Source organism: Mauremys mutica, chromosome 18, assembly GCF_020497125.1.
Source record: "Mauremys mutica isolate MM-2020 ecotype Southern chromosome 18, ASM2049712v1, whole genome shotgun sequence".
NCBI lineage: Eukaryota > Metazoa > Chordata > Testudines > Geoemydidae > Mauremys > Mauremys mutica.
Genome location: NC_059089.1, coordinates 9,190,638 through 9,207,686, shown reverse-complemented (window position 1 = coordinate 9,207,686; position 17,049 = coordinate 9,190,638). Strand labels below are relative to the sequence as shown.

Genomic DNA, 17,049 nt, shown 5'->3' with positions numbered 1-17,049 from the left:
AGTGGAGATTGGTTGGGGGTGGAGCTTGCAGAGTCCCACCCTCTTTCTCGTGCCCGTGCGAGCCCAGCACACATTCACGCTGCGCTCCAAGAGCGCTCTACGGAAAGGAGGGTCTGTGCAGCTCTACACAACATGCAGTGCCGCCGGGTACAAAATAAGAGGCTCTCGAAAATGGTTTGTTCTGGTTACAATGCGCAATGTTCTCTCGCTGAGCCCCCCTTACCAGGCTGCAGTTCTACGGGGCGGGAGGGGGGGCGCTGTGCTTGGTAGGTCACTCTGCTGGCGTGCGGGTGGAATCACAGCCTCACAGAGCCGGGGCTGGGAGAAGCACTTCTATCCCTTTCCACCCATGACACCGCTTCTCCGAGCGAGCAGGGAGCCAACAATGAAAGCTTCCAGGCAGAGAGCCGAAGCCCTGAAGTGCAGAGTTGAGACCTTGGGGGCCAGAGGAGGCTACTCTCACCAGCAGCTTGGAAACACGGGGGGCCCTGAGCCGTTACAGGCCTCAGCAGGGCAACCCATCCACCAGGGCTTCCCAAGGGTAACTGAAGAGCCTCCCATGCCCTATGGACGCTTGTCAGGGCTGGGGCTCCTGAAGGGGCTGGTAGGAGACAAGGCAGCTGAAGCATTTGCACCCTAGAGGCAGGCGGGGAAGGCACATTAAGTCCACACGGGTCTGGCATTGTTCAGTGAAACATTTTCTCCTTGGAAAATGCCGACTGGTTGAGACAGAGCTGGGACCGTTCAAGGTGTGTCTACGGGCCCAGGGAGCAAGGCTGAGCCACAGGCTGGCATTTGCCAAGGAGACGCAAGGGCCCAGCTCTCACTGGCACACAATGGGCACTAACTCTCTTAGGCTCCTTGGAAACTCCCAGGTTCACGGCTGCCTGGGACGAAGAGGCCTTGGAAGTGACGGCCCCCAGGGCTCGCACAGCCCAGCTGAGTGCAACAGAGAGACACAGAGACGGGATCATTTAAAAACTAGAAATGGCTAAAAAGGGCTTTTTTTTTTTTTCCTTCTCCAAACTAACAATAGATAAAACATCGTTTGCAAATGAGTGACGAGGCCCCGCCCCCGGGGGGAGGGGCAGGATAGGTAGATCAACTCGAGGAGGGGGGAGCAGGCTCCTCGCAGCAGGAGCGATTCAGATGGGTGGGAAGGACGGGGACTCACTGCAGAGCGCAGGGTGAGCCGCTCCCTCTGCCTGGTTTGCTGCCCCTCCCCCTCACACCAAAAAGCAAATAAACAGTGAACACTCCCCCCCAACCCCCCCCGAGTCAGGCGTCTGGGGAGCAGCTGCAGGATCTCTGGGGCGCTTTTCTCTCCGGGGAGCCGGCCAAGCAGCACCGCCAAGGAGCCACCTCCGTCCAGCTCCCAGGGAGCCCCCGGCCTCCAGATTCAGTTGCCACTGGTCCCCATGGAGACCGCTGGCTGCAAAGCTTGAGGGAAGATCTCGCCCTTGTGGAAAGCCGGCATGTAGATGGGAGCGGGCGAGGCCAGGGGGGCCGGGGCATAGGCTTGGGAGCTCACTGCGGCGGGCAGGGCTGGGTGTGCCAGGGCCAGGTTCATGTCGTACGTGGCTCCCTCGTTCTCATCGCCGAAGGGCAGCAGCAGCCGCTTGCCCTTTTGACGCCGGTTGCAGAACCAGACTCGCACCACCTAGGCGGAGATGGGAGAAGGCACAAATGGGGGGGGATGGATCAGCCCAGCTGGTTAAAACCTCTCCCTCGGGGGCGGAGCCCCCCTCAGCTCCGCCTCTAGCAAGGAGCAAAGCAGCCAGGCAATTTGGGAGCTTCAAGCTCTTTTCCAGTGGGATGTTTTCTGCCTCTTTCCACCCCCACAAGGCCCTACAGGCGCTTTGGTCAGCCAGGTGGAGGGACGGGCTCTGCAGAGCCCATGGCACCCAGAGGGTCCCTACCATGAATGAGGCAACAGGGCGACGTTCCTTCACCAGGCTCCCAGTAGGTGGGATTAGACTAACTGAGGCAGTCTGGGGTCTAATCCCACCTACTGGGAGCCCCCTGATTTGGCAGCAAACTGGCTACCAAAGGAGCCCACGTGCACTCTCGTTGCATCCATGAATCAGACCAGCACGGGGAGGGCAGTGACGTGGGCGGGCAGTTGGTGCTAACACGCTCCTACTGCTGTATTGCTTTGTGCTAGATCCTCTGAGTGGGAGTGTGGCCACCCCGGCACTAGCCGTTCACCTCCAGAGCGAAGGTCTGGATTAGAGCTGGACAGTAAAGTGGGAGTGGGGACACTGTGGAAAATTTAGGTGAAAAACAAAACAAAGAAAAGTCTAAATTTTCAATGGAAAATTTAGATTTTTTTGGCAGAAATTCTAACACCAGAAAATGTCAGCTGCCTACCTAATGGGAATTGCAGTTGGGGTGCCAGAGGCCCCCCATTCTCCTCTTTAGGCTGGGCTCCCTGGTTGGACTACATCACCCACTGTGCACCACAGCCTTCACTCTTGAAGCGGGAGGTGGTGCCTCATGGGCCTCCCTAGCCATGGTGCATCATGGGAGACGTAGTCTGGCTGGGAAACCCAGGTCAGAGAGACCAGGGACATGAAACAACTGAACTACAACTCCCATGAGGCACCACGGTAACATTTCCAAAATGAAATTGCTGGATTTTTGAAGGGAAAACCACCTGTAGAAAACTGACTTGTTTTGTGAATAATTTGGTTTAGTCACAAACCCAATTTTCTGCTTAAAAAATAGTTTTGATGAAAAAATTTCCATCAGCCCTAAATTGGCCTTTAGAGGTGCCCCACAAGGGGGGGGCGTTAGAGTCATTCCTAAGGCCCCGACTTCGGAACGTGCCATTCTCCCCACCGCTGGGGAGCGCCCGCTAAACCTACGTCTTTGTCCAGGTTGAGATCCTCGGCGATCTGCGAGATCTGCTGGGGGCTCGGCTTCACGCACTTGCGGAAGAAGCTCTCTAGCGTGCCCTTGACGTTGTTCTCGATGCTGGTCCTGCGCTTCCTCTTCCGGGCCTGGGCCAGCACTTGCTCTGCATTGCACAGCTGGAAAGCAAGAGAAAGACACAAACCCGCAAAAACCATGGCACTTGGTTACAGGTCGTCCCTGGGGAGCCACAGTGTTCCCAGCTCCTCGGGGCACACATACCTGGCTGGGAGAGGGTAGGGCCAGGGCTGAGAGATGCCAATCCAACGTGCTGCAAATCAGTGAAAACCACCCCCACCAAGCTACTAGAGGCAGGGCTGACTGGAGGGAAAATGCCAGCTGATCTGGGAGTCCTCCCCAAACACCCACTGGGCTGAATGCTGTGTTTGTTTAATGGCTGGACAGGGCAATGTTTAGAGACGTAGAAAAAGCAAAGTAAAGGGGGACACCGATTTGGCATAACATTTTTCTTCATTCATTTTGATTTGTTGTGGTTTTCACTGCAGTCCACACAACTGCATCTTTCCACCTGTTTTACAAAATTTAAGGGAACATGAAGTCACATCATGGACAGCTGGGAACAGAACCCAGGTCCTTAAAGGTACGTCTACACTGCCAAAAAAAACCAAAACAAAAAAACCACGGCAGCAAGTCTCAGAGCCTGGGTCTACTGACTCAGGATCACTCTTCAATGCTAATAAATAGCAGTGTGGACGTCCCAGCTCAGGTTCTAAAACCTGCGGAGGAGGCTCTGTGTAAAACCAGCTCTGAGACTCGCTGTTGATGGGTTATTTTTGCTGTGTAGATGTACCTTAATACAACAGATCCAAGACTCAGCCATCCTGCTTTGTAGAAAGAACGTACCAGATCTATGTGCTTGACTAGCCGCTCTCCAATCACTGCTTTATCAACCCTCCTAAAGCCATGAATAGAACCCAGGAAGCTCAACACCCTTTTCTCGTACTCTAACCACAAAACCGCAGGACTAAACTTCAGGATTTCCACTGTTCTACTGATGCCTAGCAAATACTGGTGTAACCTACTGGCAGAGTGGGTGTCACATCCCCGTGAGTGGCTGCTGCATTTGATGGCTAACAGATGCTTCTTTAGTTCAAATGGTAGAAGTCTGTGTTGGGGAACTGGAAGAGCTTGGCTTCAAATGCTGCTGCTGAGCCATATGGTTGCACGTGATGACATTTCTGTTTCTCCGCTTTTCTTTTTGACCAAACTAGTTTAGTTCATTCGCACAGTGAGAAAACATCCTCAGAAACCAACTCGATAGCAAAAGCCCATCATAATCCATCAATTATGGTGCAATGAAAACCCAGGGAGTTCCCTGGTAAGAGGCAAGGCCTTTGGGGGATTTAGCAATGATGGATGGGGAAAATAGATGCAGGCACGTCTCAGTTAAAAACCAAAACGGAAAAAAAAAATCAATTTGATGGGACACAATCATGTTAAAGTAATTTTTTAAAAAATCCCCTGAATCTCCTGTTATCCTAGATGAGTGACACGCAAATCTCTCTTAGCCGGAGTTTGGGGCCCAATCCTGCAAGACCGCCACACCTGGAACACTTCTTTGCCTCAGCAGGGCTCACAGGATCAGACCCTTTACTCCATTCATGCTGCTTGTTTACGGGATTAGAACATTCCTTCCTGCCCATACAAAGACTAGAGTGTCGCCAACACTGGGGATTTGATCCTGAGCCCCAGCGAGGTTTGAGCCCCAGCACCTCGAGTTTATATGAATACACTTGATTCTCAGCTCTCTTTCCCCCCAACCCTCCTTTTTAGGAAGTTTCGAGCCCTCCTAGCTGAAGACAAAAAATAGGGGGGAAGCCCCCTAAAGGCTCAAAAGCCAGGAAGTGAATAAAAAGGACTCCACAGGTGTTATTTTAAAAGTCTTGTGAACTTTAAGATAGTCCCATGATTTCCGAATGCCCACCATTTGCACTAATGAAGACAGTCCCCACCCCAAATTGCTTACAGAGTTTATTTTTGGGTATTTTATGCAGCTCAGATAATCAATCAGTTTCACACACTCTGAGGGTTGCAAACATTTTCAGGGAATGTGTACATTCAAAAAAAAAACTAAATTGTATACCGTAGTGTATGTGAATAGATTCTAAAAAGTTAATGACTAGTAGATGTCTTAATAAAAAGGTCAATCGAGTGTCAAGAGTGTAATGATTGCTTCCAATGTCTTCCTCTGAAACTCATAACTAGAGCCGGTCATTTTCAACCCAAAAAAGTGTTTTTTTCGGTACTAATGAATAAATAAATGGAGGGAGTCATCAAAACCATTTTTTCCTTCTTTTTGGGGGGACCAGGGGGAGGGGGGTTTGCAAAAAAAAATAGTTGAAAACATTTTCCATGTTATGGGAAATTGCAAAATGAAATGAGACGTTTTGTTTCATTTCAAATTGAACTTTTGATTTTAGTTTTCAAACTAAGTTCCCATTTCAAACCGGGAGTTTTCCTATGTTTTTTTTTTTTTGCTATTGAATGCAATAGGATGGATGGTGTTCCCCACTTTTTCCTCTCTTCCCTTTTCCTACTTTGCAACTTTTCCAAAGGCAGAGACATTTTCAAAAGTTAGAGTGGAAAAAGGAACAGGAAAAAAAAAAAAAAAAAACCAGGAGAAAGTGAAGGAAAACCTGTAATATCAATTCTATCAAGTCCAGAGGCAAAAAAGTGGGGAGCCAGCCCCTCAGACTCTGACATTTTGAAAATTTGGCAGGTTTTCAGAAACAAACATTTCAGTTTGAATTGAAAATTGTATTTAGTTTCAGAATTTAATTTTTCATTCTATCTTTACGGGGAGCGGAAATGTGGTTTTCAACCAGGTCCTTTTATATAACCACCTACAACATATAGTATTCATGTCTGTAGCGTGCTTAAATCATTTATTAGCCCTTTATAAAGTGTGTATAAATGTACATCAGTTGATTGGGTTTGTATCTATTTTTAAAAGTATAAAACCTTAATGTTAATAGAAATATTTTAATGAAATCCTTTTAATATTTTCCCAAAGTGTTTGGGGGTTGAACTCCCTTTGACTCACAAACTGCTGCCCCAATCATATTAGCATATGTAGTAACAGCCGCAAAAGTGTGCTGGGAGTTCTCAGCAACTGGATTTCACCCATGATCTTCCAATAGTCTGACCCATCCTGCCAATCTCACTCTGCCCCTGGCAACTGCAGAGTGTGGGAGAGGCTCCAGGGGCAGGGACCTTCTGCCAGATACCCACCTCCTTCAGTAAGGAACCTTTGCAGTCAGTGAAATGTGTGCGTGGAAAAACCCATTTGCCTGCAAGAAGGTTTCCCTGTATTTATACCCCATATCAGCTGAGCAGTTACATCGGAGCCCCACGAATAGCTGTCAGCACAAACTCTTCCTAGGCAAGGAGCTGAAGAGTGCGACTGCTCAACAAAGAGTTGTTTTCCCCAGATATACACTATGGTCTCGGATTCAGCCCCAGGCCCTCGTGCCATGGGAATCCAACCAGTCTCACTCCACTGGCTATGGCTATAACATTTAAGAACATGGGAGCCTCTCTCCTGATCCACCCATGACAGCAGAAAACTACCACGATTGCCTTGTTGAAGGCTATTGCGATGTCTGGCTGCTCCAGGATCAGAGCCCGTTGAAGAATCTGTTGCAAATTATATTTGTTGGGAATCTTAGTATATTTTCCCATCAAACAATAATCATAAGTTCTTCCCACTCTTCTACCATCATGTGGTTGGACACTCTCCATCACGTGATAGTTTGGTCAATCGGCTAATTGTTTATTTACAAGTACATCTGCCCCACTATTGGAGCGGCCCAATGCAAGATACTGCTACTCCGCTAATGCAAATGGCAAAGGTCTCTCTGAAGCCGGGCCAACGAACAGGGCCCGGGAGCACGGGCAGGTTGGGGTTGGGACAGTGATGGAGAGATTCCAGCTGCAAGGGTTATTAGCTGTTGCTAGATACTGGAAGTCCCCACTTACCCTGCTCCCTTCCCAAAAGGAACCTTCCCTGCTAAAAGTCAGCTCAAGGCCTCCTTACTCTGGTGCAGTCACAGCTCATTGGGAAGCAGGCCAGCCCACTGGTCTGTCGATAGCCAATGGCTAGGGCTGCAGGTTTGTCACGGAGGTAAAAATGCCGCTGATACTGTGATTTTTCCATGGCTTTCTTTGCATCTGGGATTTCATAGGCTGAGGGGACCACCCAGGCCAGGGCACAGGCACTTTTACCACCACAGCTCAGGGCAGATGATCTGGCGGTGCCATGGCCAAGAAGGGGGCAAGGCTGGGTGTCACGGGGAGAGGGCCATGCCCACAGGCCAGAGCAAGGAGCCAGGCCAACTCCACGGGACAGGAGCCGCCATTGTGAGGTCAGTGCTGGGTGGGCTTGCTCTGCAACACCCCCACCCCCCCATCACCACCCCCAGGGGCAGGACCTAACCTCCCCCACCACGTCACACCCTCCCACTTCAAGTGGCTTTACAATCACTGTCTCCTGAAGCCGTGACTTTAACTAAATTGACCAGGACTGCTCAGTGATTGGATAAAAAAAATAAAATGCTGTGACAAAACTGCAGCCCTACCAATACCCTAACGCCAGGCCCTTCCACACCAGATGGGGCAAAGAAGAGAGAAAGTGGAATTTGAGGAGCCATTCTCCAGGCACATCAGAGCAAGACATCTGCAAGAGAATCCGCAGAATCCGTGGGTCTGCTGGATTAACCAGGAAGTAAAGGAAGCAATTAAGAAAGAGAAGACGGTTGCGGAGAAGTTACAATTTCTTTGCCTCAGAGGATGTCAAGGAGATCCTGACCCTGAGCTGCCGTCTCAGGTCAAGGATCAAGGCGTTGAAAGAGGAGCTGCTGGAACAAAACTGATAAAGAGCAAAATATCAGGAGGCCTCGGCGACATCACCCAAGAAATTTGAATGCAAGAACAAAGGGACTGAGCTGCTAACAAAACTCTGCAATCTCTGCTTGCAATCAGCTGCTACCCTGGGGGCTGCAGCGGGTGCCCAGACTCTCACACAGCTTTGCCCCTGGTACCCACTCCTACACCAGGGCTTGCAACGGAGTCCCGGGTCTCCAACAGTGCCTGTGTCAGAGGAATCATCTCCCAGCTAAAACCAGTGCGTTTGGAGCCTCTTCACACAGCCCTGACCTTGTACCTGCAGGACAGGGGCCGGTCGGGGTGAGAGTCTCATCCTTGGACATTGGCTTAGAAAGGCAGCTAGCAAGAGGAGACATGATGGGGGGGAAGCAGAATAACGAAAGGAAAAGAGAAGGTAGATCAGGCATTTCTATCCACCCTCCCTCGTAACACACGAGCAAGGGGCGAGTCAATGCAACTGAAAGACGGCACATTTAAACCAGCAAGAGGAAATACTGTCCCCCGCCCCCCCTCCACACACACACACACACACACACACACACACACACACACACAGTGCATAACTAACCTGATCGAACTCACTGCCCCAAGGTGTCAGCAAAGCCAAGGGCTGAGCAGGATTCTCGAGAGGCCTCGGACGTTCTCATTCCCCACAGTCACAGCAGAAAGGACAAAACACGTGCAGAAGGGATACGAGCCCTCCTGACATGGACCAAGCTCTGACTGACGGGGGTCAGTAAGGAACTTGCCCAGTGACTAGGTTACTTCAATAGCTGCCCATTAAGGGCTCAGAAGCAGCTAGTCCTGGCCATTGGGCTGAGCCAAGCCCTGGTCTGACCCGCCCCATCCCCACTTACCTCTTGCAGGCTGTCGCTGTTCTCCACCTCGTTGAGCCAGCGCTGCAGCAGCGGCTTCAGCTTGCACATGTTCTTGAAGCTCAGCTGCAGGGCTTCGAAGCGGCAGATTGTCGTCTGGCTAAACATCTTCCCTGGGAGGGAGAGAGCAGCACCGTTCACTGCAGGCCTGGGGCTGCCAGACTCCTTCTCCTATACCCCCAGCGCAGCAGCCAGAGAGGAAAGAAACCTCCCACGACATCCACGACTCTGGGGGCTGCATCCACGCATGGGAGACACCCTCCCCCCAACACTGCACACCCCATGGTTGTCTGCTCCCTTCACCTGCTATCTGGGGGGAGGAGGGGCGTCTTCTGTCCCTTCTCCCCATAAGCGAGGACTCATGGGGCACTGGGGGTGCTTGAGTCCCTCCCCCCGCCCCAGACAGCTGGATCTAGGAGCCCACTCTGCCCCACAGAATTTTGCTTTCCCCCCCACGATCCCCATCTCTTGTTGTGAGCCCCTCCCTCAAGGCAGCAGCAAGGGCAGCATCATGTTGGGGCTGCCCCTGGAATCCCCACAGTGTTCACACAGGCTCACTGCAACGAGCCTCAAAAACCCTTCCAACTGCTGCGAACATCCAACTGGGGAAAGAGCTACACAGCACCAGTGGGGATCCAGGGGCTGGCCCTCCCCCCACCCGTCTCTCACCTCCTGCACCAAGAGACAACCCCAGAGGCACCAGATGGGCTGGGGGGAGGGGGGCCGGAAGTGAAACACTCACCATACAGAGTCCCCAGAGCCATCCCCACGTCAGCCTGGGTGAACCCCAGGGTGATGCGCTTGTGCTTGAGGTCTTTGGCAAACTGCTCCAGTTCCTCCGAGGTGGGAGTGGTGTCCTGGCAAAAGAAGCAAAAATGTTTCTGAGAGGGGATAAAGGAGCCCGTGGGGGGCTGGCAAGGAGAGAGGTGGATTCACTCAGGTGCTTCAGGGATGGATGCAAATCCAACCCCTAGAGAGATGGATCCCAGGTCTACCGCTGCAATCAGGCTCCACCGGGGCTTTCATGGCAGGGGAGAGGAGTGTGAACAGGCTCGGTGAAGCCATCAGTTGTTCGTTTGCAGGGACAAGCCAGCATCCTCCAGCGGGGGGATGGCAAACAATCCCAGAAGGAATCGCCTTCACCTGACACTGAACCAAGAGCTCTGCTGGGATCCGAGAAACGGGCTTTTCCCTCAAGCTGCTCTCTGGCTTGTCTGCCTACACTGTCCCTCTGACTCCCCCGGCCCAGCTGCCCGCTGCAGCGGGAAACAGCTCAGCCCCAACCTCCCACCCACCGGGGTGATGCCCGGCTGGCGAGACTCAGGGCTGGAATAGCAGGGGGGAAGGGAAGGTATTAGCTGAGCTGGTAAGGGAAGCTTGGGAAGGTCAGTAACTTTTTAAAATGAAAGCGCTACAGCTGGCGTGTTGATGCCCTGCAATATCCCTCCCTCCCATCCCCCCAGCCAGGATACGCTTCCGAGGGTCAGTTTGTGGCAGGGATGAGAAATTCTACCCAAGCCCAGAGATGGCCCTAGTCACCGCGGTACCCTGCCCTGCAGGGAGGCAGGACAGGACCATCAGCGGAGCGACTTGCCCTGCCCAAGAGAGGGTGGGTAAAAATCATGATAAAAAACAAAAACAAAATGTTTTTTGTTTTAATTTATATCAGATTTCTCATATACAGCTGTTGCCTTTCTTGTACTGTCTTGCTAGTTCTTTACTCTCTTCTTATTTTAGAGTCTTAAACGGCTAAAGTGGTTGGTTTGTTCTTGTTTAATGAGTTTCCTAATTGTTAGTAGAGTTGCAAATTTTACATGGAGTTTTTCTTTTCTACTATGAAGTTTCAGCCTTGAAACTCTCAGCCAAGCTGTTAAAAAAAAAAAAAAGAAGTAGGCGTCCAGGGCCTCACTGAGCCTCCCGGTGAGAACACCACAAACTCCCCACCACAACTGCAAATAGCAGCCAGCACTGCCTGCCGGCACACTGTGGCTTTCTTGAGTTGTGGAAGTGCAATGCTTTGACCAGGCTACCCTCCCCCCTCAGGTTTGCAGCGACCTGTCAATAGGACTTATGCTCCTAAGTCACTCCCAGGCTGTTAAAAATTCCACCTTTCGGATTTTGTGAGCCTAAACATTTTGGCCTGTCTGTATAAAGTTCACAGTAATGTTGTTAATGAACTGGGAAGATGAAATCACTTGGCATCACTGACACTCACTGGCCACCATCTCTGAAGTGTCTGAGCACCTCATAATATTTAATGTCTCAATCCTCCCCAAACCACTGGGGAAGTGCTATTTTATACATGGGGAACTGAGAGAGCTCCTGAGGCTCAGTCTACATTACCAACTTACGTGAGTGGAACTATGTCGCTCAGGGTGTGGATTTGAATGCAGTTACACCAACAGCACTATGTCGAGGAGCATCCTGTGGACACACAGCCACCACCTCTCTGGGAGGTGGAATTCCTACACCAGTGGGAGAAGCTCTCCCATTGGCTGTAGGTAGCACCTTCACTAAGCAGTGCAGTGCACTGTAAGTGTAGACAAGCCCTGGTTAGCTTACCCAAGGTCATACAGAGAGCCTTAGGTGGAGCCGGAAGTTGAATCTGGTGTCTACACTAGCACTTTTGTCAGTAAAACTTTTATCAGTCAAGGGTGTGAAGAAAAACACCACCCCTGAGCAGTGTGTGTGTGTGGACAGCACTAGGTTGGCAGAAAAGCATCTCCAACAGAGCTCCCGCCGCTCACTGGGTGTGGTTTAATTATACCGGCAGCAGAGCTCTCTCCCATTGGCACAGAGCAGCAACACAGGACACCTTGCAGCAGTGGTGCAGCTGTAAGATCTCTAGTGTAGACATAGCCTTAGTCTCTCAAATTCTAGGCCAGTGCCCTAATTGCTGGGTCACCTTTTCTCTCTACACTGAAGCAGTTTTGTTGTGAAAGGACAAAGATTCGATGCCACCAAGAAGAACTGTTTGTAATAGAAATACACTTTTAGCCCATGGTCCTGTTAACAATTATGCATGTGCTTAAACTTGGAGCACAGGAGTAGTCACATCAAAGTCAATGGGACTTTTCATCTGAGTCAAGTTATGTACCCGCCTAGTGTCTGCTGGACCAGAGCCTTCATTTTCAATAGTTTGGAGTTTGCCTACTGCAGTTTTGCAAAATCCAATTCAGCTCCAGAAGGAGAAGTGCCATTTACTGTTATGTAGGGACCTCTCCCATCATAGTCTGATTGCCTGAATGACTCAGAACAGAGAATTTTGCAGAACTTCTGTTTGAGCTAGTTAATTAATTAATAATTGGAGATATACCAGTCTCCTAGAACTGGAAGGAACCTTGAAAGGCCATCAAGTCCTGCACCCTGCCTTCACTAGCAGGACCAATTTTTGCCCCAGATCCCTAAGTGGCCCCCTGAGGGACTGAACTCACAACCCTGGGTTTAGCAGGCCAATGCTCAAACCACTGAGCTATCCCTCCCACCTACAGTGGATCTTTTGAGAAGCTCATTATACAGTTTAGTTCAGTATCAACATTGGTCTAGAGTGTGTGACAGAGGCAGGAACTGAACCTCCACCCCATGAAGTCACAGGCCAGTACCCTGGCTACTGCACCATCCTTCTCAAGGGCCCCCACCCTCCTATACTACTTCCTATCCCATCCTACTCCCAGGTAGAGGGGGAGCTGGAGGTCAGAGCCCCCTCTGCTGTAGGCAAGCATCCACCGAACGATGCCCATGTATACCAGCCACATACGTTCCCTTCCCTTTTGTGACCGTTTTGTACCTGGCTGCTGGGTCTTCTCTTCCCCAAGGAAGCCAGCAGCGAGAACACACTGATCTGTGCTCCAGGTCTAACACCTGCTCCTGCAGAGGGCTCCAGGCAATACTCTCCACCAGCAGCAGGTGCCAGGGTGTGTTATGTTTGAGACCATCTCACCAGCTGAGGGCCAGTGGGCAGCTGGTCTGGATTCAGCCACTGTCAGCTGTCAACTTCCTCTCAATGCGAACAAGAAGACGCAGATCCTCAGTGGTATTTGGGTTCCTAATTCTAGGTGTATTTAGGAGCCTGAATAGCTTTGAAGATCTGGGCCCAACTGCCCAACAAAGCAAAAAAGGATCAAACTCCCTTTTAAAAACAAACCAAAAAACACAAGGGCACAACTCATCTAGGCCACTAAGAGTTCACACTGGAAGAGAAATGGGCTGCAACCAACCCAGCACCCAGAGTTTTCTGCACCTTGCCTCATCATTGCCACCTGTGCAGAGGGGTACAAAAAGCTAGGCAAGCTGAAGGATGGCTTGTTACACCCCCAGGTGTAAGTCTCAACACAAGGTCCAGGGCAGGAGAAGAGGAGACTCGGAGCACTCTAGGTTTGTGCAGAAAGCTGCCATCTCCACACACCACACACACTTCTCTCCACCTGGAACTGTTGTGGGGCAGTTTATGAAACAGGTTTAATTATTTCATAGCCTTTCTGAGCAGTGGGCGGTTTTTGCAAACACAGTCACTCCCACCAAATGAGGGCCCAGTAAGGTGCTGATACTATCAGCAGTTAACAAAAAAACTAAGCCAAACCCAGGGCTGTGCCCTTTAAAATTTTTGTCCATCAAAGAGTCCAGAAAAGAGTTTTTCCCCTTAGAAATATCAGGAGTGTCAATTCTGATTTTCCCGGCCGTTCTGGAGGATCTGCCAAGGCATGGCAGGGCTTCCTCACACACACCAGTTTGCTCCAGTTTCCACTCAAAGCAGGTTTTTTTGATTGATTTAGTTAAAGTGGTGCAAACAGCAGCATGGACACACTTAAGTCTATACACATGCTTAATTCTGGCTTAAACTAATTTAGCATAATCTACCTGTGAGTCAGGAATTTGACCAATTTTTAAATTATTATAATCTGGAGGGAGCTGGCCTGCACAATCTAAATATCTGGATTTTTAAAATTCCATTTAAAATAAATGTTAATAACTGTCAAGCTGATGAAAATATTTAAAGCAGCATCCGAGGGGCTGCATGCACAGAAGAGCTGAGTGCACAGATGTAACAGAAGCATATGCTGTCCCCAGAGAAAACTGAGCTCTCACACTGAGGATCATACAGAGACAAATATTTTAGTTCTGCAACAGCCAGCAGAGGGAGCCCATGGTAAAGCCGCTGCTCAGACAGGTGCCAGTGTCTGGTGGACATGAGGAACAAACATGGCAGTAAGAACGGGAGGCCCCCCTGGAAGCATGGGAAGAAAGTGCTGCTTCTGGTCTCTGGATCCCAAAGAGCTCAGCCCTAGGGCAGCTGGGCCGCTCAGCTTAGTCACACTAAGAGAAACCTCTCCAAACTGGCGATGCCCCTGCTGGAAATGCACACAATGCAGTAAACCGTGGTGGAGAGCAAAACTCACTCCCCGCCGCCAATGTGGGTCCCAGCTGCTGCACAGCTCCATTGTGCTCCACTGTTGCATAAGCAGGAACTCAACCTCCTTCCTGAACCTGGGCAGGATGGGGGGGTGACAACCTAGCGAACTCGAACTCCCGACTCACTCCCGTGCTTCAGAGCCTTGGCATCCTCCCACCATGTGAGCCCATCACCGTAATATGCTGCACCTTGCCATGAACAGCAGCAGCTCTGAAGAACATCCAGCTAGCCCAGCATGCAATGACCCAACTGTTAAGCACCACAGGCCACTTTTAACCACCTGCTGTGGTCACGATGGTGGTGCCCCAGAGAAGACACAAAGTCATCAAAGCCCTCAGCGGGCTGAGCTGAGGGGGAGAGGGAAGGTTGGGTCTCTGGTGGAGCGTGGAAGAAAGAGGGCGGGAGGTCATAACCATGAGGCTAGCTAGGTTAAAGGGGTTAGACTCGAGCCCTGCTGGGCACGTGTCTGGGTGGGCCTGGCAGGCCTGCTCTCCTTGGTGCCCACTGCTGTAACCTCTTCCCGGGATAAGTTATGCAGGAGGTCAGACCAGGTTATCCTAATGATCCCCTGGGGGGAGAGGGTGGGGGCGCTGACAACTGGGAGCTCCTGGAGAAGCAGAGATGGGAAAATAAGAATAAAAAATGGAAAGGAAAATACAGAGAAAAGCAGAGAGAGAGACTGGTGATGTGCAGCAATGGATGGAGCTTCAGAACCACGGGGCTAGGCAGAGGTCGGGAAGCTCCAGCATGATTTGAGAATGTAGCTGAACCCTCATTTACACTACAAAGCGCAACAGTGTCGTGACTTAACCCCCTTGCAACGCAAAGAGCTTTCATCCCATGGGATCTGCCCTCCTTCCCTTCTCCCTGCTGTCCCTGGGCCTATCCCGTACCCCTGCTGGCTCACACCATCCGTCCCTCTGGACCAACTCCCAGCTCTTACAGAGCACTTCCCCATCAGATCTCAAAACGCTTCCCACGGGAGCTCGGTTCTTGCTCCCCATGTTACAGGTGGGGACCCCCGAATGATGATTCTTTGGAGTGAGACATAAAGAGAAGTTTAAATCTCTACCCTGGCATTACAGAGCAACGGTCACTTCATTCTGGGGGAAAGTCAAACTGCAGCTGAGTCTGCATAAAAGAATATCCAGCATGAGAAAGCACCCCGGGGCTTTTTAAAAGCGGATCTATGTGTCTACACACAACGTCGGATCTTTAACAGGTGCAACTCGGTGGGGCTCGGATTTACACAATAGGCAGGGATCTGGCCCACTGTATTTCAAAGGCACCTGGTTTGTGGGCCCCACCTCCGGGGAGCACAAGCCCTCAGCCACACCCTGTCTGGCCCTTGGAGACAGATCCGTGGAGAAACCTGCCTGCCCTTCCCAGCCACCCCGCTAGGCAGCTGCTCTGCGAGGAGGCTGCGGCAGGGGAGATGTGCAGCTGCAGAGCAGCCGGGCTGCCAGCGAATGTGCGGGACAAGGTCACCCCCAAAAGCATCAGAGGGAGATGGGGGCGCTCCCCTCCCCCTTAGCATGAGCCGGAGAATTGGGGGATCCCTTGAGCAAACGGAAAGGGGGGCGGGGAGCGATCCCGGGCCAGCCCCCGGCTCGGGGAGCGGGGTCCGGGGAGCCCCGAGGGGCGCTACCCGCGCGGGGCCGAGCAGAGACGGGGCTGGGGGGCCGCGGTCCTTACCTCGTCCCCGCTCTCGCTGGAGTGGCCGCCCTCGCTCGCCGCCCCGCTGGAGCTGCCGCTGCTGCCCAGGCCGCTGGGGGGCTGGTGCGGGTCGCTGGGGTAGAGGTGACGGGCCCCGGGGCACAGCCCGGCCCCGGGGCAGGTCTGGCCGGGGAGGGGCCCGCGGGCCGCCGCGCTGTGCCCAGCCAGGGCGGGCCAGAAAGGGCTGTTCCAGGGCTGGGCGTAGTAGGCGCCCGCGGGCAGGAGGGCGCATTTGGCTTCCGGGGACCCTTCTCTGCGCCCCCTCTCCTGGCCGGGCTCTTCCTTCGGGGCCTGCCCGCTCTCCAGGAGCTGGGGGCCCGGGGGCCCCCCGGCCATGCCCGGCTCCGGGCCCGGGAAAGGGCACCAGGCCTTGGCCTGGCCGGGCTCCCCCGCCGGCAGCTCGGGGGGCTCGTACTCCGCTTTCACCGCCGGGAAGGGGAAGAAGGGCGGCTGGGGGGCGACGCTGTAGCTGCCTTTGCCGAACGGGCCGCTCGCCTCCTGCAGGCCCCCGGGCCCCAGGCTGAAGGCGGGGGCGGGCAGCCCCTCCTGGCTGAACATGCCTGGCCCGGCTGCCCGGCGCTGCACGGATCTGGGCGCCCTAGGGCGCCATGGGGGGCAGGAGGCCGCCCCCGCGCGGCATGTTGGCAGGCTCAGGGCAGGGGCCGGGTAGCGGCGGGGCCGAGCGGGCCACGGCAAAGCCCCTCCATGCTGCAGGGACCCGACTGAGCTCCTAGGCCGGCCAAGGGGAGACCTGCCCCCGCCCCGCCACCGGCTTGGGCTGCTGTTAATTGCCCCGGCTCAGCTATTGGCCCCTTTAAGACAATTGACACCAATGGGTTGTAAATGAACTTGATTCTTTTGTGTGTGGTGGGGGCGGGGAAGAGCATCTTGCAACCACCTTGATTAGAAATAGCTTCAGACTCCGTGTATCCCCCCCACCCTCCACCTCTAACTTCCCCATGGTTTGTGAGGGCATCAATCCAGAAGGGAAATGAAAACGACCAACTGCATAATTTATTGGTGGTGGGAATTATTCTGCTCGGATCCTGTTTTAAAAGGCCGGAGCCCTCCGGGGAATGTTCGCTCCTAGATATTCAGAGCAATAAGCCGTTTGCACGTGGGTTGGACTCCAGTTGGGGACATTACAGATTGCAACTGCAAACCCCTTTGGCTAGTCAGTTACCCCCAGCAGTTGGGGCCAGGCTGCCAACCCCTTGCCCTGCCATGCAC

At 52.5% G+C, this 17,049-nt stretch overlaps 1 protein-coding gene across 1 annotated transcript; it reads right to left on the bottom strand.

The window, feature by feature from the left end:
- Nucleotides 1-970: 970 nt before the first annotated feature.
- Nucleotides 971-16,589, bottom strand: LOC123352343 (POU domain, class 5, transcription factor 3-like). The gene is made up of 5 exons (XM_044992281.1): nucleotides 15,799-16,589; nucleotides 9,436-9,550; nucleotides 8,676-8,806; nucleotides 2,868-3,032; nucleotides 971-1,660 (listed from the first exon to the last, which is right to left on the bottom strand). The coding sequence occupies exons 1-5, from the start codon at nucleotides 16,375-16,377 to the stop codon at nucleotides 1,400-1,402; spliced, it is 1,251 nt and encodes a 416-aa protein (XP_044848216.1). The 5' UTR covers nucleotides 16,378-16,589; the 3' UTR covers nucleotides 971-1,399.
- Nucleotides 16,590-17,049: the final 460 nt, after the last annotated feature.